We start from the raw sequence: 26,541 nt of genomic DNA, 5'->3' as shown, positions 1-26,541 counted from the left end.
GCTGACTGTTCTGGGGCTGGGACAGGGCCCAAGCCTGCCCACGGCTCTCACAGACTCCCATTTGCCTCTCCTGGGCTTTGAGTCAGGCCTGCCACAATGGGAGGCCGCAGGGGGGCTTTTCTAGCTGATGGCGGGATGAGTTTGATGCATTGTGCCAAAGACCTTTTTTTCCCTGACCTGGATTAGAGCCTGCCCTGGGAACAATGGGATGGGCTGCAGCCCAGCAGAAAGAATTTGCTGAGATGGCAGGGTCTGAGGTTTGCAGAGCAGAGTGCATACCTGCACTTTTTTGGCATGGGGCTCAGTTTTGGGGGGACATAGCTGTTAACCTGAAGCTTTTGAATGCATTGCTGCACTGTCCCAGCCAAGAGTTGCTGCTGTAGTCCTAAAATTAAAAATCTATATTAGACATCTAAACATTTGCAAGCACATCATTTTCTGCCTTCTGTAAAAAAAGATTTTTCTGAGTCTCTGAGAGTTCTGGACCTGTTGGCACAAAAGGTCTAAGTCATCTTTTGAAAGGCATTGTCTTATTTGACTGAGACTTTGGCATTTCAGGGAGAAGTAGCCCACTGAATGGCTCCTGTCTGTCAAATTAAAAACAAAGGCTGTCAAAAGACTTCTACCATATCAGTCTTTTCAAACTTGACCAACCAGTTTTGTATTTAGAAGTTTAAAAAGTCACATAGTTACCCAGACCCCTGGTTTAGGTTCACAGGTGCCTTCAGGACTCTGTACCTGAGATTTGCTGAGTGCCTGAGAGCCTGGAAGCTCCAGGAACTGAACACTTGTCAGGATCATTCCTGAAGGCTTGTATTTGGTTTCATGCTCTGGGGGCTATAGCTGTCCCCTCCTTTCTCAGAAGATTTTTTTCCCTCTTGCTTGGCTAAATCTAGTTTCAAATCTTTAAGTCACAAGGCTACAAGTAAAAAATATCACTTGAATTTATTCTTTCCAGTGTTCTGAACTAGTCTCAGGGCTGGATGACCCTATTAGGAGCAAATAATCCATCTCTGGGCATGTACTAAGTCCCAGTAAAGACCTACTGTTAACCTCGCCCACTGTCAATATCATTTGCAGGGCAGAAATATTTTTGACCAGGGAAAATATATTTACCTAACTCAGATATGCATTCACAGAGAAATTTGGAACATTTTTGCCTTTATTTTCTGAATAAAGAAAGGAAGTTGGGCTTAGTATTTTAGTGTGTTGATGCCAAGCATAGAATTCACTCTGTGAATTAAATAACTGCAATTCCATGCCAGCAGCAAAGGGGAGATCTGCTCAGTGAGCCAAAGGAGGAAACAGGAAGACTAGATAGTTGTTGATGAGTCTTTCCCCTCACTGGCTGAAAGACAGATCTGCCCCACATTCCTAGAGAAATGTGGAACACAAGGCTTTCAGTAAATGTGATCACAGTGGCAACATTTGGGTATCACTGCCGTGTTAGGCTTTAAAATACATCAGTTATGTGTACAGTGTAGATATTACTGTAAGGAGTGAGCTGGCATGTGGAAACAGGGAAATACAGGGACATATGGGGCAAATAAGGCACTGTTACCATGGTAGTACCTTTCCAGTTGAGAATCATAAAGGAAATAATATTCAAGTGGCCATTTTAGCACTTTGCTTAAAAATATCTTTTGATTCTTTCTCTATCTCTCCTTTTCTCTTCAACCTTTTCCTTTTCATGTGCTCCCCGCATCCTGCACCTTCATACAGTCAAATCATCTGACCTGGCCCGGCTGCTGGCTTTACTTAGCCTGCTCAGGGGTCTCATATCAGCAGCAAGCTCAGCAGGTGCTGAAGGCCCTTCCACTTCATCTCTCCCCGCCTCCTCTTCTGCTTTCTTCACCCCTGGCTCCTCCTGAGGCCCTGGATGCTCCTCCTCTCGTTCCTCCTCCTCTGCTCGTACCTTCTCCTCTTCTGGTTCCTTCGCTTGCGCGTACGACGGTAACCTCTCATCGAATGCCCTGGAGAGATCTTCCAGTGGTCCCATCCCAATCTTCTCCTCAAACTCGTTGTAGGCTGATGGAAGGGGGCTGGGCTCAACCCCTACTTCCGTGAGAGGGAAATAGTGGGACACTGGCTTCTCTTCTTCCAGCAGCTTGTAGCCTTTGGCCTTTGGGATGGAGGGGACTGCGATGGCATGGAGGGGCTTCTCGGGGACCTCTCCAAGCTGCTCCTCTGCTGGCCTCCTCAGAGCCCTCCGGATCCTTTTCAAGATCAAATGACTGATTTCCACCAGGTTGAGGAAGAGGGACACGGAAGCCACCACCAGCATGAACATAATGAAGATGGTCTTCTCCGTGGGCCTGGAGACAAAACAGTCCACAAGATTGGGACAGGGCCACCGCCCGCAGCGGTAAAGGGGGAGAATTCGGAAGCCATACAGGAAGTACTGACCTACTATGAATCCCACCTCAAAGAGGGTTTTGAAAATGATGTGGAAGATGTAGGTTCTCAGGAGAGTACCTTCCAGGCGAAACTTCTTGGTTCCATCAGGGTTGTTGCCTTTGTTTTGGTTTGGAGCCAGGGGCAGCTTCTCTTCATCCACCTCAGCTTGCTGGCGCCTCTCAGCTTCCTCCCTCTCTTTCCTCTTCTCCTCCATGCGGACGTGGTGCACGGCATGCCCGAAGTACATCAGCGAAGGGGTAGATACAAAGATGATCTGCAGGACCCAGAGGCGGATGTGGGAGATGGGGAAGGCCTCATCGTAGCAGACGTTCTCACAACCAGGTTGCTGGGTGTTGCACACAAAGTCTGACTGCTCGTCCCCCCACACGAGCTCGGCGGCCGTGCCCAGGATCAGGATGCGGAAAATGAAGAGCACTGTGAGCCAAACTCTCCCGATGACAGTGGACTGCTCGTTCACCTGCTCTAAAATGTTCCCCAAGAAACTCCAGTCACCCATTTCTTACGGTCTAAGGGAAGAAAAAACAAAGAGAAAGACCACAAATTATACTAAATTTTAAAGACTTCAGGTTTTCCCGCTGATGTCTTTTGTTGCTTTGAGAACAGAAAGGCAGGAGGTTGCTTGCTTGCTGATTTGCCTGTTCACAATGATTTATTAGCAGAAGAAGGGCTGGGAAGCCTGAGCAAGCTGCCTGCTAAATTCCTCCTTCCATGGCTCTAAATGGGCAATTACTTTTCAGCCAGGGAGTATATTTATCTCTTTTTGCAGGTGAGAGTCTTCTGTACACTCAGTTCTGCGAGTCTGCTTAGATTTTGTACACGTACAACCACTCACCAGCAATACAGTGGAACAGATTTATCAGCAGGCAGCTGCAGTGGTTAGAAGAGAGGGTGAAGCTTTCAAGCACACAAATACTTCTGCACCAGAACCCTTCACAGGTCGAACAGATCTCAAATCTGCACCCAAATTGCACCTAAACAAACCTAAATTCTCTCTAGGTTGCAAATGCCAATTCTACTTTAGCAATCACTGTAGAAGTAAGGTAAGAACAGCAATTACAACACCGTTACTGTGGTAGTAATGCTGTATAAGCTTAACAACTACTATATTGATTAGTTTTGCTGTATAGAATATGTTATGTGCAATATAATTTTTTGGTGCTATTCTTTGCATCTCCTTCTGAAGTCAGCTACCACATTGACAGTGGAACCAACCTGGGGAAAACACCAAGGTCTCTAACTGGGACCTAAAATGCTATTTGCTGTCTCTAAAATATCAGTGCCACTATCTCAGGCTAACACAGAGCTGGAAGCCAGCTGCAGATATACTATTGGAAAGCTAAGGCAGTCATCCATTTTCAAGTAATGCAAGTCAAACAATACATCTGTCATTACTTTTGCATGATAAGAAATTATTCCTAGGTCAGGGCTTCATTCTGCATGTCCTGAACTTCATACTATATAATTTCAGGCAAGGGAAAATTTATGAATGAGGAAAATAGAGATGAAAGTTGTTTTGTATGGGTTGATTTAACACATCACAGTAGTCTGAAGTCTCTGAGGAATGTGGAATATTACAGTGGCCCAGAAAGACCAACTTGTAGAGCATGACAAGTGAAACAGGGAACATTATTCATAAAATAGCTGTTCACAGGAATCTAGAATTTCATCTCTTAGATACTACCTTCATCTATAGTTCCCTAAATGCAGACACATACACAAGCACTTGGAAAAGGAAGGTACAGTCAACAGCATGAAAATCTGAGTATCTAAACTTCCCTCCTCCTTCAGATACCACTGGTATAGATTTGTGATGCCATATGTTATGACACACCAACGCATACCAGCCTGTTTCAACTACTCTGTGTACGTAGTCACACATAGACAAACACGCAAAGTATTGAGAATTCTATGGCTCGGGGGAATTTCACAAATTTTCAATTAAAAAAAAAACTCCATCAAAAAAAGCCCCACAAACTTATGATGGCACTTTTCTAAAGCAAGATGGACTCATATTCCTTGCCTTCAAACCTCACAATATTTTTACCCTGGACATCCACGTTAGAAAACGAAGAACAGAACACAGTTCCTTCAGCTTGCACAAACACCTCGCATACATAAGTGGCAAACATATAATTTAATCACCAAGGAAAATTGCTACTTTCTCAGTCATTAAAGTCGTGTAAAGAAGTGTGTTAATGTCAGCGCTTACATTAACAAGTCTAGCAGAAGATTATGCTGTTTACATACATTATCTAAACTGATTTAAACATCCTCTTTCTGCACATTCACAGAGCAAAGTACACCCCACAGTTACCAATCACGTGCAACTCTGTAAAAAACATGACTATACACAGTACAAGCTTCATTGTCCCCCAGGCACCTCGGTTACCTCCATCTCCTTCACTCCCTGTGAGTCACACTGATATCTATGCTACCATTTGAGCATTTCCACTGCAGCCCTCAAGAGCGACATTCTAGGTGTGATAGACCTCATCACAATGAAAAATCACTATGCAAGAGAAGAGAAAATAGAGAAAATGCTTCCTGTCTAACTCCATCACACGTCTTGCTAGCAGTTTGCTGTGTTTGGCTAAGCCCTCCCTGAGATCCCTTCCAACTGGGCACGTTCTTCACAGCTCTGCCATGCCCATCCCCTCTGGTTTCTGCAAGTGAAGTGGTTTGAGGTTGCTCACTCAGTTCAGCTGTGAGCAACAATATTGGGTGGAGGGATGAGGAGCAGCACAACCAGTTTGACTATCTGGGGTTCCACCTGCAAGCACTCAGTCCCTCCAGCCTCAAAACCAAAAAAGGGGTAAGCGAGGCATTTAGGTAGCCACTCTCCCCTGAAATTCCTGTCACGAGGAAAAGAGCAGGACTCTGCCTGAGCCCCCTCAGAGCCAGCAGATGGGAGTTCTGGGCTCTCCCAGGCTGGCTGCAGACCCCCACCCTGCTCCCAGCCATCACCACCTGCGCACAGCGCCGGCCACAGAGGCCCAACAGGGTAAGGATGTTGAGCAAGCAACTTGCCGCTGTCAGAGGCTCCACCGAAGAAACGTGTCCCCCTCCTCTCTTGGCACTCTGCAGGGAAGAGTGAACTTTTGTCTCTCTTCTTCCCTACCCTAAAAGCCCCAATCTTGTCGCACGACTGAGCAGATATGACTGAATTGGCTCTGATGGTGGGTTTTAGTTGCCCTGCAATATTTAAGCTCCGAGCCAGACGGCTTTATGAAGTGAGTGACAGTCAGTGACGTGGGGAACAATAGGGAGAAAAAAAATAGAGAGAGAGAGGCAGAGACACAGAGAGGAGAGTCCACTGAACATGAAAAAGCAGAGGGGGGGGAGAGGAACAGGCAGCAGGCAGTGAAAACCTAATACATGCATAAATGGGAGTTCGCTCAGTTAAGCAGGGACCAAAGCATCTCTGCAGTTCCACTGTGGTTCAGCACAGCTCTGTGTGTGTCCACACTTGCTGGTCTTTAGGTGTTGTGGTGTGGCAGGTGAAAATCTGCCACTTTCTCTGATAGTAGCAGCATTAATTGAATTAATTTGTTACCCTACACCCAAATCCAACAGACAACTTTCATTGCTGATTTTTAGGCAGATACCGAAGTATTTGGTTTATATTTGGCATTGTCAGATACTGTGGTCTGCTGTTTACCATCTTTTACCTTTAAATATTTTCCCATTTAGCAGAATGGGAAAACAAGATTATCAGTCAATAGTAATCAAAGCTGAGAAAGACCAATTTTACAGCCTCACCTCTCAGTGTCTCAGCGCTGCTTAGTTTTTCCTCCAAATGCATCTTGCATGTGCACATGCATAAAGAATGTCTAAACCAAACTGTTTTGTTAAGGACCATAGCTGAATTCCAGCAGCCCAGCACACAGGAATGTTACCCCAGGCACACTTGCCTGCCACAGCCACCTGCAAAAATGCTGGAGAGGCTGGAGAAGAGAGGAACCACAGGCTCAGTAATGCATCCACAAGTACAACTAAATGCCCTGAGAGTTTTAATTACAAGTCAAAGGCTATAACCTTACTCTGTGGTATGGTTCTTGTAGTCTTTCAGGAGGCATTGCTCAGGATGTGCTCTTGGTGCTCAGCTCTGAAGAAAAAGAGGATTACTGGAAGCAAGATTTGATAAGCAGTGATACAGATGCCAGGCTCATGAAGTGATGAAGCAGCAAGCACCTCTCCTCTCTCTTTATGCAAACTCAACACCGAATTTAATTTCCCAGAATGGCACTGGGAGACACTCTGTCTCCAAAAATGCTGTCATTTGAATAAGATATTAAAACACAAGGGGACACAAAATTTTGTACCTTCAAACCAACAGTTTCAGGCCACTCTTCTGTGTTTCTGGGCATTTGTGTCCATGAAAGTTCAGAGCTTCATCTCAGGAGTTGTCTTCCCAAACAGCTTTTAGGCTGATTTGCAGAGCCCCAAGGTCCAAAGCACAACTGGAGGCAGAGATGATGATTTTCAAAGTGGATTTCAAAAGAGCTAAGGCATAAGTGAGAGATGGAAGAGTGTCATATTTTGCAAGAGGAACCAGTCTGGAGACACAAAAGAAAAATCCCCCTCAATGCACATAGTTGGACTGAAAGTCATATTCTGAACACCTTAAGAAATCACTCTCCTAAACAGAGAAGCAGTATTAGAACATTTTTTAGCTCAATGCTAAAAATGCTGTTAATAAAGCACGGGAACTGCCTTCCTGAGAGAGGACACACAGTGGAGAACTCACAAGTCCCAAGAACACAAAGTGAATAAGAAAGGGCATGGTTGGATAAATGAGAGGAGCAAGAACAGTGAGGAGGAGGAGAAAAGAACACCTTTGTTGTTTTGTTTTGCCATATACTATTGAGATAAACTACTATCAGTGCATGATGAGTGGTTATCACTGCCACTCTCAACCCCTCTCTGGGAAGCAGTAGAAAGGGAGGACTAAGCAATACCATCAGCATCCAGCACTTTTAGAGAGTGTCTGCAGCCTGGTGCATCACAGAGGACAGGTGGTTCAGATGTTAAACTGCCCATTCCTTTTCAAACCAAAACTGTCTTTTTGGAAAGCTCAGCTCTAGCTGAATGTGCACATCCCTTTCTAGGCCTTTTTCTCTCTAATATAACCAGCCAAACCCCAAATCTGGTGTGCAACTAATGGCTGTAGTTATCTCTAAATTACATCCAGCTACTATTAGAGACCTTTCCCATTAACCTTCTCTCTGCCTTTTGCTAACACTATCCAAATATCAAACATTGTCTGACAATTGCAGAACAGCTTGCAATATGCAACTGATGCAGAAATTATACTCAAGCCTCTGATTATTTGGTCTGTGTTACCTTCATCCAAATGATCAGAGCTGACTTTCTTTGGTATCACAGAGTGCAGAGCCTTTAGGATGGGGCACACACAGTTTTGCAGGACATTTCTGGTTTGTGGAAAACCACAGAGTCTCTTCATCTAGAGGCTTCTTATGAAAGCACCACTGAGCTCTGGGTCAGGTTCTCCAGCTCACCAGGGCCTCCTCCCTCTGAAGAAAAGGGTCTAAATGAAAATGAAGGTGGGCAGTGAGGAATTAATGTTGTACTGGGGCTATGCAGAGGAGTTGTTTGAGATGGGCATGAAGAGGAGAAGGCAGAACACAAGAAGAGCAAGAAGGAGACTGGATTCTCTTAGGCACCAGGGTAATGCTGGAAGTCAGAGCTACCTTTGTAGCATGGAAGCAGTGGCTGTGGAAGAAAGGAGTAGAGCCCATAAAAGCAGAGGCTGAGAAGACTGAACCTCATGCGCAGCATGCGACAATCACTGAGACTGCAAAAGAACTGCAGCACTGACAGTGCCACACTGAGAAGGGCAAACACTTCCAACCTGTGTACCTTGGTATTTATGTTCTCATTAGGCGACTTGTAGATGTGCTGAGTACTTTCATCCCCAAAAACCAGTGCTAAAAATAGTACCAGCTAGTGAAAGCAACACTGTTAACTCACAGTGGCTTTTCCTTGCCTTTGGGACTTTTCTTGCCTTCAAAGAATCATGGGCATCTCCTGCACTTTTCAAACACTATTTTCTTTTGGAAAGAAGTTTGCTTCATTGCTGACTTCTCAACCTGTATCTGCTTTGAGGCTGGTGACTGAGCTTCTGTCCCTGGCACCACTGAGTCTGTGAAGTCTCCACTGCAACTCAGCCTTTTGCTCAGAGACTACGAGGTCACTTGGGGAATGTGGGGTTTTTCATTCCAAACGGATTTCCAACACAGACATGATGTCAGGACAAGGCAGGGCCATGCTATTGAACAGCTCTGTTCATGCATGATAGCAGATTGTGCAATTATATAGAGCACAACCCTGGCTAACGATACCCCTCCCTCAAACAAAGTTATCTTCTGGGGATCTGCTTAGCTAGGAAGTGGCACACGCTTCCTGTTCTTCTGCTGAGCTCACAAACCTCTCACCCAGGGCTGAGGCTGGGCACCGGGCACATTCAGCCTCCCTACAAGAAGCTGGGACCCCCACCCAGTGCCCTTCTCTGCCAGACACCCACCCAGCTCTCCAGTAATGTGTCCTTGTCCATCCCAGAGCCAGTGATCCATCCTCTCAGCACCAGGAGCAGTCTCCCACATTTTATCATCTCTCTGCCACCTACTGGTCTCAGAAATCATGGAGAGCATAGCCAGCCCTGGACAAATCTTTAAGCAGACCTTACCATGTCCCTGCAAGCCTGGCAAATGTCATTTTTAGGGCCAGCCTCCCAGATTTTTCCAGCACCAGGTGGATGTGAATTGCTGGGGAATACATTTTGCTAGGGAGGTGCAAGCAAAACATAAAGAAAAGAGAGGGAGGAAGATATAAAGCATCAAGGAGGAAGAAAATTGGGGAAGTATGTTACAGAAGGGCAGGAACACAAGAGAGGTGAAGATAGGGCTGGGTTGTGCTGAGCCTCTGGTGGAGGATGAATACTTATGGGAAACATGTTTTTAATTTAAGGGATGGAACCAAGCTAGACAATTAATAAAGATAAGCAGGGCAAAAGCGGAATGCCTTTCAGTATCTGTTAAATGCAGTTCTTCTCTGAAAATTACTGTTCTAGGAGGACCTGGGGAATTACAGGCCAGCCAGCCTAGCTGTGATACCTAGAGAGATATGGAACCAATTATGAAACAATCAATTTATAAGCAGCTAAAGAACAATAAGCTGATAAGAAACAACCAGCAGGGAATTTTGAAGAACAAATCATGTCAAACCAAGCTAATTTCCTTCTTTGACTAACAGGCCTGGTAGATGAGGAGGAAAGGGTAGGTATAAAATACTTTGATTTCAGTGAACATTTATAAAGTATCTAGATTACAGGCTCCCAGGGCAGCAAGCAGAGTCACCATACACAGGTTGAAGTGCCATAATCAAGGGTAATTACCAGGGCTTCACTTTTCCAGCTGGGAGAGCCATGTCCCTGAAGTTCTGCCTCCAGGGCTGTTCGGTATTTGCTTGAGTGTCTTGGACAACAGATGGAGGACAAAAGGAAGAGGATGACAGCTGGGCTGGGGGTCAGCAGTCCCTCCTGAAGGCAGGAGGCTGAAGTGACTGGAATTTGAGAGGAATGTGAGACACTGGGGAGAGGTGACTGCACCAAGATGCAGCTCAGGAAAGGTGCACAAACACCAGGTGTGCTGCTCCAAACTCAATTATGACCAATCCAGCAGAGAGCTGGGGTGGGACCCAATGTGTGCCTGTCAAGTGAGAGCCTCACAGAAGAGGACAAATCTCATTCTGAGGTGCTTTAGTGCAGGTTTTGTGTATAAGGCAACGGAAGCAATTATGTTGTGCATTTACTTGATACTGCTGAGCTCCCAGCAGGAACAGTGTGTCCACTCCCAGGCACTACATTTCACAGGAGATGCAGACAAGTTGGAGAAAGTCCAAAACAGAGCAGCAAAATTATAAGAGAGGTGGAAAAAAACCCCCCATGACTTATAAGGAATGGATAAAATAATTGAGTTTGTTTTCTCTAGGAAAAGAACGACGGGGAGGGGAGGCATGATAACACTCTTCCAGCACATAAACATTTGTTATAATGGGTGGAGAGACTAAACAGTTGTCCCTTACATTCACCAAAAGTAGAAGAGGAAATAATCAGCTTAATTTGCAATAAAAATGATATAGCTAAACATTAGAAAAACACTTTGCAATGGCAAGAATAGCAAAGCACAGCAGCGCACTGCTTGGGGAGGCTGTAGAATCACAGGAGGCTTTTATGAAGAGGTAAACAAACATCTGTTAAGGATGAGCTTACCTCATAAGCAGAAAAACAAGCAGGGGGAGAGGGAGGCTTTCTGCAGCTCTGTGGTTTTGGGTAGGACCTGAAGAAACCTCAGAGAAATATTTTCAGTTGAAAAACACACACAAAAAAGAAAAAAAAAAATAGGATGCAGTTGTGAAAACCCAGCCTGGGGGTACCCCAGGCTGGCTGTGCCAGCAAGGAATTCCACTGGAGTTAATTATCTAGAAGTGGGGTTAATGAGCTGGGGCGGTGAGGAGCACGGTGGTGCTGTCCTGCCCAGCCCAGCTGTCCCTGCGGGCAGGGCTGTCCCCAGGGCACCTTCGGGGCAGTCACCAACTGCGACAAACGCGTTCTTTGCCTCCAGGGCCGGCTCTGAGAGTGCTGCAGATTTAGAGGCGTTTTTTCACCATAACCCCATTCCCACCAATTCGCTGATTTTGTGTCCCATCCCAGCCCTCCCCAGCGGTGCTGGTCCCGCACTGGTCCCGGTGCCGGAGCAGCGGAGCCGCTCCCGCATCCCGGGCCGCCAGCGGGCGGTGTCCTCTCACCGAGGGATGCTCGGCGGCACCGACAGCGCCGCGGGCACGCCGAGCCTGCTCCTGCCTCTCCATTCCCTTCTTGAGCACGCCCTTCTTCGTTCCCTTCTTAAACACGCCCTTCTTCATCTTCGTCTGCAGGTACAAAACTAACCACAGCAAAAGCAGGAGAGCTCTGTGATAAGAGGTTGCATCAGAGGTGATGCTGTAATGATTATACTGAATATGTTTTTTTTTTACTTTTACAATGGTTAGACAGATGGAGCTAAACTGACATGAAGATCATTTTGATGCCTCCAATTTTGCCTTTTTTCACCTCTGTTGCCAAAGCACCTTATTTACTATTTTCACCTGCACCTGCATCCTTTTTCCAGCAAATATTTCATAGGTGCACCAGCTGACCTGCATGATTTTCCCTTTAACAATAACATGGTTAATCATAGAAACTTCACTGAAAGTATCTAACTAGTAAAATTCATTACAAGTACAATGTAAGGCAAAAAAGTTTAATTCTCACGTGTCAAAGTAGGTGCTGTGCAGCAGCAGCAGGAAGAGAAGAGTAGTCCTTTAGACACATTTCATGGATCAGCATAATTTCACCTAAAGCCTGACCAGACTATTTCTGGAAGCACAGACCTTGACAAGAGTGTGTTGGTTAGAAATTCTAAGTTCTTAGAGCATCTGCAGTGGCATTTCTGAAGAGCAGCACCAGGACAGGGCCCAGAGCTCACAGGTAAGTTGTTAAACATGCATTATGCAGCCATCATAAACAAAATGCCTTTCCCTAGGTCCCCATGTAACCTCCTCTTACCTGTCCCTTTGTCTGCCTCCTGCCCAAAACTTTCTCCCTGGTCACAGAGGTGGAGCACATCGCGGAGAAGACACAAAAACACAGGCATGCTGCATAGTTAAGTGGTCCATGGACCCAAATTTCTCTCAGCATATATTCGAGGTGGTGGCTCTTCCAGCAGTGCTGAGACCCTGAGGAGAGGAGCAGAGGAGCTGCTATCAGGAGCTGGGAGCTATCAGGCCAGCCAGGGAACATGTTGCTTACAGCCAATCTGGGCTATGTGAAGTGGATCCAGGGAAAGCAGTGACAAGTACCTGATAATACTTCTGGTAATTAATTGCTCCAGGCCTGCCAGTAACAGAGGAGCTAATAATATCTCCCAGCCTCTTGAGGGGATCTCCATATGTTTGTTTTATCAAGACTTTTTGTGCAATCTCTTAACATTCCCAGGCAGGAGGAGCTAGAAGGGACAAAGCTTCTGAAAGATGGGAACAAGTCTGTGTGCCTGGGAGCATCCCCTGTTACCTCACTGTCCATGGGGCTCCCAGTGTTTGATGGGGGCTCATTCCCTACTCCTTTCTCACTTCTTCTGGGCTCTCCTCACCCCACCAAGGCCTGCCTTGCTGAGTGGTAGGCTCAGGGCTCTCAGGAGCCTTGTCACCACCCTCTCTCTACCTTTATCTCCCTGCCTTCATTTCCACACCACAGAACCACACAGTGGAGGTGTGCTCTGCACACAGGCTGTGGAGGTGGCCCAGCAGAGCTCAGCAGCAGCCCAGGCAGGGATGGGGATGGCAGAGCAGCCCATTATCCCTTCTTCCCATCCCAAGAGATGCGCATACCTGCTGTGCACTCTGGCTGACCTCAGCTTCCCATTTCCCAGAGCAGAGCGTGTTCCCAGCCTCTCTGGGGAGGACATCCGTGGGGATGGTTCCTGTTTCCCTGCCCTTTCAGTCTTCCTGAGCCTGATACGATTGTTTCTCTGGGCACAGGGTGAGAGATGCCAGCAAGGAACGGAAGCCTCTCATGCCTCAGCAATTCATTAAGAAGCAAAGGAGGTTATTGAACTTGGAAGCTGTTGAGCCACTCATTCTCATTTCCTGATCAAGAAGACAACCTGCCCATAGATACATCATTCATCCAGAGGTGCTCAGCATTCACTGAGACAATTTGGCTTCAAACTAATAAACAGCCAGATGGAGGGAGTCAAGGATTATCTACAGAGCTGCCAGAAAACAGAGGTGGGAAGAGCCAAAGGGCTTCTCCAGTTTGGAGAGGCCTGGAGATGTTTTTTCTTCATTATTTCCAGCAAGCTTCAATCCCTTGTAGTCCTGTTATTGCTCAGTGAACATGATATTCTTAGGAGGAATATGGTTTAAAGCATGTTGGGATCCTTTTAAAAGAAGCATTAGGACTCTCTGGGGATCCCCTGTCCTGCGTGAAACCTGGCAGAATTTTAAGGAGCTGATTCTATGGCAAACTTCTAAATCCCATCTTGGCACAGCAACTGTAGAATGCTCTTCCATGTGCCCTGAATTATGAGGCCTCATTCTTGTCTGATTGATAAACACCATCCCAGTGAAGGCAGCTATTACAGGTGGCTCCTCAGCAAAATGTAGGCATGTTCTTTAATGGGCTGTGTCTCTCCAGTCCCCAAAGCTCTGAAACAAGGACAGGAGCTCTGATATTTCTGTTTCCCCCCTGCTTTGGCCCAGGGTGCAGCAGGTTTGGTGGGTTTCTACTCCCCTGAGCAGTGCTGGGTTTATGCAGCTGCAGCCCTGACTCTGCCCTCCTTTACAGGAACACAATGCAGAAGTCAGCTCCATTCCAGTACATCCTCTTTAGCTGCACACAATTGTGGCATTCCTTTCCAGTTTATATTCATCAAGGCTTTGCCTGCCCAGGGGACTACAGCTGTAAGACATTGCAATAAAAGCTGGCATGGTTTGTAAGGCAATATTAAAATCAATAGGTATAGCCCTAAGACAGAGTGAGTGGGGCAAGAATAAAAGTACTTGCTAGCTTGTTTGTAACTTTGAATCACAATTTCCTAGTTATGAGTGTTCAATATTTGAGTTAGTGCTCCAGTAACAGGATGGATAATCAAGAAATACTGGAATATGGCACAGGTTACTCAAGCACCCACCAAATAAAAAACTTAAGTTCTGCTTAGCTTAACACATGATGATATTGCTGACTCAATAAACAGCCGTGGGGATTTTTAAATGTTCTTAACATCTTCCTCATTTGGCAAGCTTTCAAACCAAATTGAACAAAACTTGTCTTTGCTTATCAGGATAGATAAAATGATAGCAGAAATGACAGCTGGTAGCAAGTTCACTGATCCCCAGCTCACTCCACTCTTATGTGAAAGCAGGAGGTCCAAACTGGTAATGCAATGCTTTAAAAGACATATTGCTTTAAAAAGTTCTGTTTCCCAGCCCTGAAGAGCATTCTGGGCTAAATAAACACAAAGAAAGTACTTAAATACAAAAATATAAATAATCACTAGCAAATGCTTAAAAATCATTTACGAGGCACCAAAAATATACAACTCCCCAGTAAAGAAAGAATAATGCAACTGAAAAAACACAACCTGATGTAAAATTGAAATGGGGCAGCTTAAAGTAAGGTATAAGTCATGTAACAAACAGTATGAGAGAAGCTGAATATAAATCAGAAGATAAGAATTATAAAAAATATGATGGAAGTGAAAGGGGGGGAAAAAGATGGACAAAGGTCTTCTTTTAAAAACTAAATTAAGACTAGAATGAGTCTGACTCATAGTATTGATCTGTTATCAGATGGAAATCTTAGATTATTCAATAACAATGCAGAGAACAACAAAAGAAATCAATAAATACTCCTATGCTGCTGCTGAGAGGAAAGAAAGTAGTTGATGAAGACCTTGGTAATGACATGTCTATTCCTGTAGTACCTCAGAGGAGTTAAATACCACCTACTCAATAATCAGGTGTTTTAAATCACCAGGACTAGGTACCTGGCATTGAAAACGTCTAACTTTTAGTTTTGGGGGTTTTTCTCATAAGCGGCATACATAATTCCATTATTATGTTGATCTTCTGTACTTCTTGGTGCAATGGGTAAGTCCTGGAGGAGGAGAACAAATCCCATAGTCTGGCATTTTGTAAAGACTATGTAGAAGGGCATAAATATGTTATAATTATCTCATAATTACTCACAGGTAACTACAGACCTGTGATAGCATCTTAGACCTGAACAAAATAATGAAGTGGCTAACAAAGAACACAGGGAATAAAAAGAGGGAAACATACCTAGGGGCAACCAACATGGATTTATAGAGAATTCACCCCCACTGAACTCTGTTCCTATTTTTCTCTGAGGAAATTGCATGTACAGTTGTTAAATATAACAAAGATGGTACAAAATACTTGAGATCCTGGAAGGCAGTTTCCCTTCTATCATGTGGCACAATGATTAAAGAACTTGCTTGGCATAAAAATAAGACAGCAGTCATGAAACAGACTATAAATGACCTATCAGACTGGCTCCAAAACACAATTGAGAACTAGAAGTGATTGGGGGTTTTTTTGTACTATGTTTGTACCAAGATCCCGGAGGGTGTTTGGCATCAGGATATTTTTGTAATCAATAACCTGGAAGAAAACTCCAAACGTTTTACAAAAGTCACCAAGCCCTGGAGAGGGATCATGAAAAAGAGGACTGCTGATCTAGAGCCCACCTGATGGCTCAGAGGGCTGGACAAACAGACTGGGTTTGCTTTAGCTCAGGGAAGGGAAGGGCAGCTCCTGCCCTTGTGCAGGGAAAGCAGCTGGAGCTCTGCTGTGCAGAACTTTGTCCCAGGAAGCAGCGACTGCCTGGAGGGCTCTGAGCTCCAGGACACACCTCAGTCCTGCCTGGTTTATCCTCCAATTTGGAAGCCTTCTGCTAAAGCTCCCATTAAGTGTTCTCTATGAGCCTTAATTCATCAAATTAGAAAAATAGTGCTTATCTTCTGGTTCAAAAGCCAGCTTATTTTAATGACTACCTGCCAGCTTGAATGAAGAAAGTGTCAAGGTACCCCCCAGAAGTGCCTTCTTACCTTGTACTGATAACATGAGATTGCAGATGTACACGTGGGCTGATGGTATATAATTTCAAATCTGCTCATCTCCAGTCCACCTCCCAGAAATAATTTATGATCTGTGAGGTAGCCCAGAAAGCAGAGTCACAAGTGGTGAAGTGCTGCATCATCCTGAGGATTCTTCCACAGCATGAGGGTGCCAGCAGTCTCCTGTTTGCTACTGCACCATTTCACCTCCATTGGAGCACAAACACCAGTCCTGGAGAGCTGCTGATGAACCTGCAAAGACCTCTGAACAACCTGGAGACGGACACCCGCATGAACAAGTGTCTTGCATCTATCTCCCTGATGCCAAAGACCAGCCAGTGATGAATCTCAGATGTCAAAGGCTGGAACCACCACATTGTTCTATAAACTAATGCAGTGCTGTTGCATTCTTTGATTGTCAAAGCATGGAAAACATGGATGTCTTCAAAACATCAGTCCTGGGAAAACCAAAGTCTGCCAAAGAATTTGAGGCGAGGTTCTTTGTTTAAGGAAAGGATGCCTGAGTTTGTCTGGGCAGAAAGGCCTCATTCATGGAACAACAGAACAAAATAAACAATATAGGGTTTCTCCTAGTGCAGGGAAGAGGGCTAGCTGAGGCTGGGACTTCTAGAGGCAGCATTTAATCTACAATGTGTTCTTTGAGAGAAGCTAGAGCTTCTGTAGACTGCCATGAAAGGAGATCTGTGAAACTGCCAAGAGATTCTGACGGTCCAGGCCCGACTCTCCCTTTTAGGCAAGGTATTTAACAGTGACAAGAGTAAAGATGGTTGGAGGCAGACCACTCATCCCTGGCCCATGGAAACCACTGCCACAGGCTGGGCCTGAGCCCTGAAGGACTGCTTTTACTTATCCCAGAGGTTTCAAGAGCTGTGTTTGCCACAGAAAGGGGAATGGGCTTCTTGGGAAGGATTTCCACCCAGGCAGCAAAGTCCCCATGAGCAGGGACAGAGTGTTCTTAATGACTCATTAACTTTCAGCACAGCAATAAGCCCTGGATAAAATAGAGCCCAGAGCAGCCCTGATTGCCAGAGAGGGGTGGGGTAGAGCAGAGCTCCCCGCTCCAGGTCCTGACAAAACCTTTCATCTTCACTCCTCACCACCAGATCTCCCCTCGGTGGCACCAGGAGCACAGGCAGCTCTGGCACCACTGGGAACAAAACCAGGGATATTTCTGGCAGGAGCCACCAAGGCCAGGAGCTGCAGGGCCTGGAGAAGGTCTCCTGGGGCCCTGTGTGCAAGCAGAGCCGTGCTGGCCGTGCAGTGATAACATTGTGTGCCGGGGCTGGCACGCACTCCAGGTGAAGTCACAGGAGGAAAAGGCTTCCCACCCCTCACAGCCACATCCACAGATCCTCACACGCCCCACCCAGCCAGCCCTGCTGCCCTGCCTGGCTTTCCTCTGCTCCTGGGCTGGCTCTCAAGGGCCCATTGTGTTTCCCAGGAAGTTCTGTCACTGCTACAGCCTCTGCTGGCACCTCTTGCTGCTGTCCCAGCCTCCACCTGCACCAACACCCATCCTTCTCCTGCTCTGAGACCTCAATTCTAATGGCACATTGCACCTCTGGTGGTTCCACAGGCACAGGCTTGGCCTCTGACAAAGTTTAAGTCTGAGGGGAATTGTTACAGACATATTTTCTGAAAAACCCTTTCTTTAGGACTTTTTCTCCTGAGAAGCCTCAGAGGAAAAGAAAAACAATAGTTATCTGCTGCTGTTGAATGCAACAGGTGCATCTTTGATTGGTCCATGTGAGTTGTTTCTACTTGATGACAAATCACAGGTCCAGCTGTGTTGGGACTCAGGTCAGTCACAACATTTTCCTATCATTCCTTTCCTTTGCTAGCCTTCTGATTAAATCCTCTTTCTTTAGTATAGCTTTAATATATTTTCTTTTACTATAATATATATCATAAAATAATAAATCAGACTTCTGAAACATGGAGTCAAGCTTCTCATCTCTTCCCTCATCCTGGGACCCCTGCAAACACCACCATAGGGAATAAGGTAAAAAATAAAGCAAAACCTGGCTTCATGAGAATATAGCTTTTCCACCAAAAAAAAAAAAAGACGTTCATTGAGGTAGCAGAAGGAAAAACTCATTCTAGTTTGGCTAACAAATACAAGAGAGTTACAAGGTTTAAAGTTTGAAATGGATGGCAGAGCCATAGATGATGGGATGTGAAAGAAATGCTTTGATTTGGCTAGAAGAGAATTAAAGCACCATTGATAAATGACAATTAGTCATCACTCCCCACTTAAATGCACACTAATGAAGCTTCATTTACTTTGGGATATCAGTGCAACACTATCCAGTAAAAAGGTGAAGCAAACACTGGTGAGTGTTTGCACGGGGCAGGGTGAACAGGAGCAATGCCTGGGCTGACAGGGGGAATGCCTTTACATCTGCCTTGAGGTCCCAGCTCTCAACCCTAGAGCTGCTCTGAGCCAACATCTGACTGTAATGCCAGAAAGAAGTGGCACAATCATCCAGATCCACATCTTCACAAACTTGCATAAGAAAACTTGGCAGAAACCCTTCCCACCTCTACAAGGGTCCCCTTTCTGACAAGAATCCAGCCAACTTTAAAGCCTCATGGGAAGGATCCTCCAAAAGCCTCACTGAGTTTTTCTAGTGGTCAATTGCAGATGATGTTTAAAAATTGTGGCTTTTCTCACAGCATTTTTTGGGATTTTTTAAAATCCAGTTTCACATTCCTGTTTTTGGGTCTTAGTGCCCCTCAGCCTGCTAGACCACAGGAAGTTTTTTCTCCTTGTAGTTATATATCTAGACACTGAAAAAAATTAGCCTTCAGCTTTCCCTTTTTGTCCCACCTCTGCAACCTCTTTTACTGGAAGGCACACTTCCAATTCTTGAACACCCTCAGGCATTGTCCCTGAAACCTCTTCCATGCAGGAATTACCAACAAAAGCACTGAACAGAGTACATGGGAAGTGACACGTTAGTGCTAAATCACACACACACACTCAGCCCTTCCTAGAAACATTCAGCTTGAGGTTATTTACTGAAATCTGCGTGAGCTCCCCCAGCTACAGCATCCTCCTGGAATTCTGTACTCAGCCAATGAGCTGCACCAGCCTCCACTCCTTCCCAAGGCAAACTTGCCAACTGATAAATGCAGCCTGTATTCCTTATTCTTTGACATGTGACTTACAGCAGCTCATGTTATGCTTGGCCCCATCCTTCTGAGTCATCCAGCCTATTGCAGTAATGTTTTTTTTGCTTTGTGGTTCAGATTTTTTTTTTTTTTTTTTTTTGCAGATCACTGATTTTTGAGTCATTCCCGCTGATCAGTACTATCATGCTGTCTTGCTCAACAGCATTGAGCCACAAATGACCAACTTTCCAATGTTTACTCCTCCTTACAACTACACATCTCCACCCATTTGGAGCACTGATGGGTTTCCTGTAAGGTCCCAACATCTGCACTGCAGCAAACAGCAACAACAAAGCTCTCTAGAAGCACTGCAGCAGCAGCACCTATTCTGCCTCAGCCCACCCCGTGTAATTTGACTCTCAGAGCTCTAAGTAAAGTCAACATTTGATGAGTGTATCTGTAGAGCCTACCACAAACAGGAGCCTAAAAAAGAAAGTTTTCCCTTCTCTGGCTGGGACAAAAACAAGCTTAAGCACCCTCTCAGCTCCATCCTGTGTCAGAAAAAACAGCCTCAATGCACACTGAAATACAGGATTTCCACAGGACTGGGCACCAGGGAGATGCTTGACCTGCCACAGGGGAGATGAATCAGGAGGTTAGACAGTCTCAGCTCTCTTTATAATGTTGTACACCCAAACCTCTTCTCACGTCATCTTTTCAGTTGTTAAATACACAAATATGGGATTACATTTCCATGCCTGGTTGCCTCATGGGCAGTACACAAACTACAAATAAGCAAATATATCTATTCCTTGACTTCCAAGGGATTTTTTTGAGATTAACTACTTAAACCCTAATGACACCAACACTATCTGGCTAATGAATAAGATGAGGCAACACCCTTGGCTGGTAAGATTCACAATGGGAAAAAAGGAATTTCATCCCATGGGGGAAAAGGGCTCATGGATCTGGCAGTCTTACTGCGCAGATTTCCCATCTGGGAAAAAGGAATATCTGAAGTTTCACATTTCCCTGTAGGATCACTGTACAAGAAACCCCATGGTTTTGCTCTGTGTAAACAAAGGGTCCAGGTGAACAGGTCCTACCTGGACAGGCACTTTTCCCCCCACTCTCATAGCTGATGAACAACCGACCTCCCAGAAGATTTTAGTGTAGCTATAAGAGACACTTCTGTTCCTGCATCACCCAAGTGGATGATTGTTTAGTATTTTAGTAACCTCCACTTCAGTCTCCTGACTAGGACCAGGCAAAACAAAGCAATGCCTTACAAATAATTCCAAAGCACCGACATCCAGCATACTCTGCACCCCAAGGAATGCCTGTGGTGGCAGACCCGTGGAGATTTTATTATGCCAAAAGCCCATATGCCAAGAAGAGCTTCAGAGACTCAAGCTGCAGCACCACTGCCTTCAAGCTAGCAAGAAGGGTAAGGATAAACACAGCATCCATGACTCCTGCATGTGGCACTCGCCCTGTGATCCACAAAGTAAAATACCAAATGCATTCCCTTGCTCATATCAACCCTCACACTACTTTGGGGAATACAGGCTTACTCAGAAATCTGATACAGAGGAGCCAGACCATGCTGGAGCCACAGCAGCTCCCCCAGATGAATTCAGGATCATTCTATAGGTGATAAATTCTACTCTCATTGAGAGAGCAGCAGGGCTTGGGGACCCATCACTTTTGTACTTGCCCCCACAGAGGCCGTTTGGCTAGCTAGCAGAAAAATTACAGTGTTTATGGGGTGTATTTAATGGCTGAGCCACTTCTCCATTGTACAAAACAATGCTAATACTCTCCCACCTTGGCATAATAATTTTCTTCCTCTTTCCTGCTTTCTTTTTGTTTTGACTCCTTCCCCTTTCTGTCTCTGTCTGCTTCAGCTTGATGAGACTTTGATTTCCTCTGTCTTCAATGCCATCTTCTTGGATGAGCTACACCAGTAGCACTGGGCACTTCTGTCCCCACAAGTGACAGGCTTCCTCCTCCCCACAAAAGCACATCTCAGCAGTATTAGACCTGTTCAGAAAAGCAGACAGCTCCTGAGTACTGTTAGTACTTATTGTTTCACACAGGAAGAGCCTGTTTATAGCCTGGAGCCTGCAAGGAATTTGAAATGCCTTCTCCTTCCACTTGGAGGGCAAGGAAGCAGCTGAAGAGAGCAGGAATCCTGCCTCCCCTCACAAATATCTGGGCATTCCAGAGATCAGCCTTACCTTTAGATCCTGCAGCCCAGCAAATATGCTATCACATATCCCAGTGTTCACCCAGCCTGTGCCATCTGATAGGCCACCTATACTGAAGGGGGCGATTAACATCTAAGAAGGGATGGGAGGTGACCTTTCACACAGCCATGATATATTTTTGGGAAGGGCAAGGCAAAGTCAGAAGGTCTCACTAAACTCTTTGATCATTTAAGTTTCTGGTTACCAAATAACCACCAGTATCCTTTCCACAAACGCATTTATTCTTAGCTGCATGAATTCCCATCCCCACTTCTGCAACATTAGTGTCTGTTCCCAAGGCACATCTTTCCTCCCAGCTCCCCCATCATCTCTAATAACCCATTCCCCAAATACTCTCCCTTTCCTGACTGGAAACATACCCTGCATCTTGCCTGCTGCACCCTCTCTCACCTTCTACAACATCCCAGTCACTTCACATGAGCAGCCAGCAGGACACACTTTGAAAACTTCCACTTCTAAGACCTCCACATGAAGAAAGTAAGAGAATCTGCTTAATTCATGGAGTTCTCATAGCTTCTCTCATTTCCCTGACAGTTGTACAGCTGTTACATCTGCTGCTGCTAACTAGACTCGTTTTTAGCAAAGCACAGCAGGAGCTAAAGAAACCTAATTCTGGCAACATTATAATACCAGAAGCACTCCCCCACTTTCATTAACTTCATTTTCTGCTTTTTATCTTCCCCAGTCCCTTTTTCTTCTCCTCCTCCTACCTTTTTTTGCTGGCACTGTGAACTTTTTCACCAGGTCAGCAGCAAGCAGGAGCAGCTCAGCTGGCAGCTCACACCCCCTCACTGCTGCACAAAGAGTGGAGGGGGCTGGCTCTGGGTGCCTCAGAGGAGCACCAGCAAATACCAGCACTCCTGGGGGATGCCACATCAGATATCCATGGAAAAACAGCTGCTGAGGGCATGGTTTCATAAGGACATGGATATCACACATCCACCTGTAGCATATGGATCCATCTGAAAATGGGAGTCGCCACCTTGCTGTCTTTCCTGGTCTATGTACAAAATGGGTGTTGTAAAGCACTCAGGAAAAAAAATTTGATAAAATTATATTAAGTCAGGCTGGTGGTGATGTGATCCCATAGGTCACTAATTAGGATGCTTCATTAGAATATGGGGAAAAAAAAGAAAAAAGTCGAGATCAACACTTTGTCCATTTGACCTCAAGTGTCTTACACAAAAGGCTCTGCCCTTCAGGCTGGAGCACATTCTAAAATGAAACTGACTCAAATCTGAAGTGGAAGCTCCTTAAAATGTCAAAGAAAAACCTGACAGAGGGATCCCAGTGGAGAGAAGCAAGAACAAGATACCATCCTCAGGCTGTTACAAAATTCAGACTTCGAGGGCATTACTGGCAGAGACCAGAGACAAGGTGGCATCAGCAGCACTGGAAACCCAAATACTGCTCTCAAAGGGATAACAGTGGGTGCCAGGTGGCACACTGGCAACAAACACCTTATATTCTCTTGCCCAACTCCTAGCTGGGCAGACAATCAGTATCCCTGTCAAGAGGAATTAGTTATTCACTGTTTTCAAGGTGTTGTTTTCTCAATCCTGCCTAGTATGAACACAGTCCAAAAAAAAAAAAAACAAAACCAAAAAAGACCAACAATATTGACATGCAGTATAATAAATTTTGAAGGCTTGGAAAAGGGGCATAGAGGGGCTTTTCAATCAGACAGTATAGACAAAGTCAGGTGTCAGAGGAGAAAATGATGAGATTTCATTGGGCTTGGATGCAGTAACAGGTGTGGGGATCTGAGTGTCACTGTCAGGGAGAAGAGCAGAAGGGCTGGGGTGATGAGAGTGCTGCTGTTGGGAAAAGGCCCAGGTTTCCCACACACACTTCCAGATGTTGGTGCGGGATGACAGAAGACTGGAGAAATGGTGAGGTTCCAAAATAAAGAGATGCTAGCACAAGATGTTGGGCAGAAACAAAAGAAAGCAGAAGAGGAGAACACTTCAAAAGTCCAGAAAATATCAAAGTTGATGGGAAAAAAGTGAGAGACTCCTAAAGGTGACTGGGGCAACACTAGATATTCCTGTGAGAAGAGCTTTGGGACTATGATTTTGAAAATAAACTTTGAGGTATCCCAGCAAGTATTGGAGAACAAGAACTTGGCAAAGCTCATGTCAATACAGGGAATATGGAAGGAGTTTGCTCCACTCTGCAAGTTTGCAGCATGTGGAAGTGATTACAGGGATGATTCCAAGAGCAATGCTATATAAGAGATCTGGGTTAATAACATTCAATGAAAAACATAGTACAAAGTAGAGCTGTAGCCAAAGACAAAAAAAAATGCCAAGAGCTGCATAAGTCTATTTTCTGAATAAGACATAAAAGAAGAACAGCAAGTCAAATTGAAACCTTTCGTTGATCACACTGCAAGTTTCTGTTGTTAACTATAAATCCTTTCTCTAAAGTAGTTCCTTGTTTCACCTTTAATCACTCAGAATATTTAGACCAGTAAAGATGAAGACAAAACTGTAACCATGAAAAAAAGTAAAGGACTTTGACTCCATGTTCTGTGGTAAAAACTTCAGAGCAAGGAGCTCTGACATCATAGATTTCCTCTCCAGTTCAGGAAGAAGGACACTAAGTTTAAGACTCTTTAATTCTTATTAACAAAATAAAATTAAAATTAAGGAAAAGAATAAAGGAAAAAAGCATCTAAATTCCACACTCAGAAGGAAAATTTTTCTTCCCAGCCAGTCAGAGTTCATTGTTCTCCTGTAGTGGCAAGATACTGTTCACCAGTTTGGCAGTAGTTACAGGTTCCACAAATTACATACCTGCTCAGTAGATGCTCAGGGTTTTATATTCAGGGAGCCTCAGTTCAAATCATCAAGAGGACTCTCACAAGGGTATCACTGCAAGCTGCTCACCTGTAAAAAAAATTTAATTAATTAATTAAATCTACCTTTAAACTGCTGTGGGCCCACAGGTAAGCCTAGAGGTAAGGTAGCAGTAACATACGGGAAAATTATACCCTTTTTTAGTGATAAATAAAAAAGTACCAGAACTACTTAGGTGCTTAATATTAGACGAGAAAGAAATGTTATTACTGGAGAAGAAAGGAGAAAAAAACCAATACCACAATAACAACTAACCCTGGGCATTCCTTCCCAGCTCTATTGTTTATAGCTCAGAACTAACACCCTGCAATCACTTCACATGGCTCACACTTCCAGCTCTGCCAGGTGTGGCAAAGTCCCAGCAAGCCCAACTTTCACAAACCCCCATTCTGCCCCAAAATTCACTTTCTGCTGCACCCATCCCATGGTGTTCCCCTTGGAGATCATCCCACCCTTGCCCTGCCCGGGTTGGGAGCGTTCCTTGGTTACCTGGCTGTGTCCTGGAGCCCCGGCTGGTCTCTGGCAGCTCAGGCTCCCATGCTCTGAGGTTTTCTCCCATGCTCTGCAGGGTTTCTGCAGGGTTTGCTGCTCACAGATCCCCCAGCAGGCCGTGGCGTTTTATCGGCGCGAGGTGAGCACGGACACGATAAGGAAGCGCTAAAAGTCAACGAGGTGCTGCTGACAAGGCCTGGAGCTGGGCTCACGCTTCCCCAGGCCCACGTGTGTGCTGACACTGAGCAGCCCAGGCTCCTTCTCACCAGCTGCTGCCTTGGGAGGAGGCACCTCTCACCCTCTCCTCCATCCATCCATCCCATCTCCAGTGGAAGCTGTCACAACTCCAGCCCTGCACTGAACAAATTTTTTCTTATGAAATACCCAAAGATTCCTTGGTGAGCATTTAAGAGATTTTTCCTTGCTCAAACACGCTGATGGATGTGTCTCCTCTTTGCTTCATGCCTGCCCAACATTCCCTCCCAGGGAGGAAGGATTTGCTGCCTGAAGTGACTTCTTTCCCAGGCAAGCACTCCCATATGCCTGGAGCAGAGCCCCCGGCAGCATGCCTGGCATACACCCCACAGAGATCAATCCCTGCTCAGGCAAGCCCCAAGGCCTGGCAAACCTGCTGTGACTAGCAGCTTCATTAGGACCCAAGTCTTTTTCCACCACATTTTCAGGGGAAGGTGAACAAGCTCATGAGAAATTTATTTCTGTTGTGCACCCACAGTCCCTGATCCACAGTCCTGTGATCCACAAAGCAAAATACCAAATGCATTCCCCTGCTCATACCAACATACACTTTACTTTGGGGAATACAGGCTTACTCAGAAATCTGACACAGAGGAGCCAGACCATGCTGAGCCACAGCAGCTTCCCCCAGATGAATTCAGGATCATTATATAGGTGATAAATTCTGCTCTCATTGAGAGAGCAGCAGGGCTTGGGGCTCCATCATTTGTGTACTTGTCCCCACAGAGGCCCTTGGCCTCTGTACCACAAAAGAACAGGAGGTTTAACCAGCTCACAGGGCAACATATGCTGTTGGAGATAAAACATCCTGGCTCCATCCTTGCCACAGTGACCATTAACTCCACACAGCAAGAGCAGAGACAGCCCAATGGCCACAGACTGACTGGAGTGTTTCAAAACAGCCCAAAACTCAGGAATCTGGATCCAAACACATACCCAAGATGCCCCCGCTACCTGAGCAACCACAGTGGTTCACACAACACTACTTTGGAGAGCAACCAACTCACCACAGCACGGCCACCAGGCTCTGACACACAGCAAGCCCCCACACCCTCTGCAAGAGGCTAAAGGACTCCCTTTTATTCCCAGGGAGGGTGGGTGTGGTTGGCTCAGCAGCTCCCTTTCCCAGCTGGTGCCAATGAAGCAGCCTCAGCACAGACAGCCAGGTGTGAAAAGAAATGGTGAGTTCACCTCCAGGGAGTCCCCACCTGTGCAAGGTGAGCTGCACTGAGCGTTTAACCAGCCCACCTGTGAGATCCCCTGACACCTCAATTGACATTCATAGAGAGCAGAAAGAGTCACTTTTTCTTCACATGTCCTTTTTGGAAAACACTCCTGAGATATCCATACCTTCTGTTTCCTAGTTTCCATAAAGACACCATGGGCAAAGAGTCTTTCCCTGCTCCCTGAGAT

General features: G+C 45.5%; 1 protein-coding gene across 2 annotated transcripts; it reads right to left on the bottom strand.

The window, feature by feature from the left end:
• GJA8 (gap junction protein alpha 8) lies at nucleotides 1–25,188 on the bottom strand. Of its 2 annotated transcripts, XM_058825012.1 has the most exons (5): nucleotides 24,871–25,188; nucleotides 24,319–24,411; nucleotides 12,044–12,213; nucleotides 6,741–6,921; nucleotides 1–2,924 (listed from the first exon to the last, which is right to left on the bottom strand). In XM_058825012.1, the coding sequence occupies exon 5, from the start codon at nucleotides 2,912–2,914 to the stop codon at nucleotides 1,715–1,717; it is 1,200 nt and encodes a 399-aa protein (XP_058680995.1). In that variant the 5' UTR covers nucleotides 2,915–2,924; nucleotides 6,741–6,921; nucleotides 12,044–12,213; nucleotides 24,319–24,411; nucleotides 24,871–25,188; the 3' UTR covers nucleotides 1–1,714. The 2 variants fall into 2 exon arrangements, with proteins under 2 accessions (XP_058680995.1, XP_058680996.1); XM_058825013.1 differs by lacking the exons at nucleotides 12,044–12,213; nucleotides 24,319–24,411; nucleotides 24,871–25,188 and adding an exon at nucleotides 10,709–10,787.
• Nucleotides 25,189–26,541: the final 1,353 nt, after the last annotated feature.

Source organism: Ammospiza caudacuta, chromosome 2 (genome assembly GCF_027887145.1).
Source record: "Ammospiza caudacuta isolate bAmmCau1 chromosome 2, bAmmCau1.pri, whole genome shotgun sequence".
Classification (NCBI taxonomy): Eukaryota; Metazoa; Chordata; class Aves; order Passeriformes; family Passerellidae; genus Ammospiza; species Ammospiza caudacuta.
Note: the sequence above shows the minus strand (reverse complement) of the source record. Positions and strands in the feature narration are given on the sequence as shown.

Coding starts and splice junctions, on each gene's coding strand:
- GJA8 (XM_058825012.1), bottom strand. CDS start 2,914: ATGGGTGACTGGAGTTTCTTGGGGAACATTTTAGAGCAGGTGAACGAG.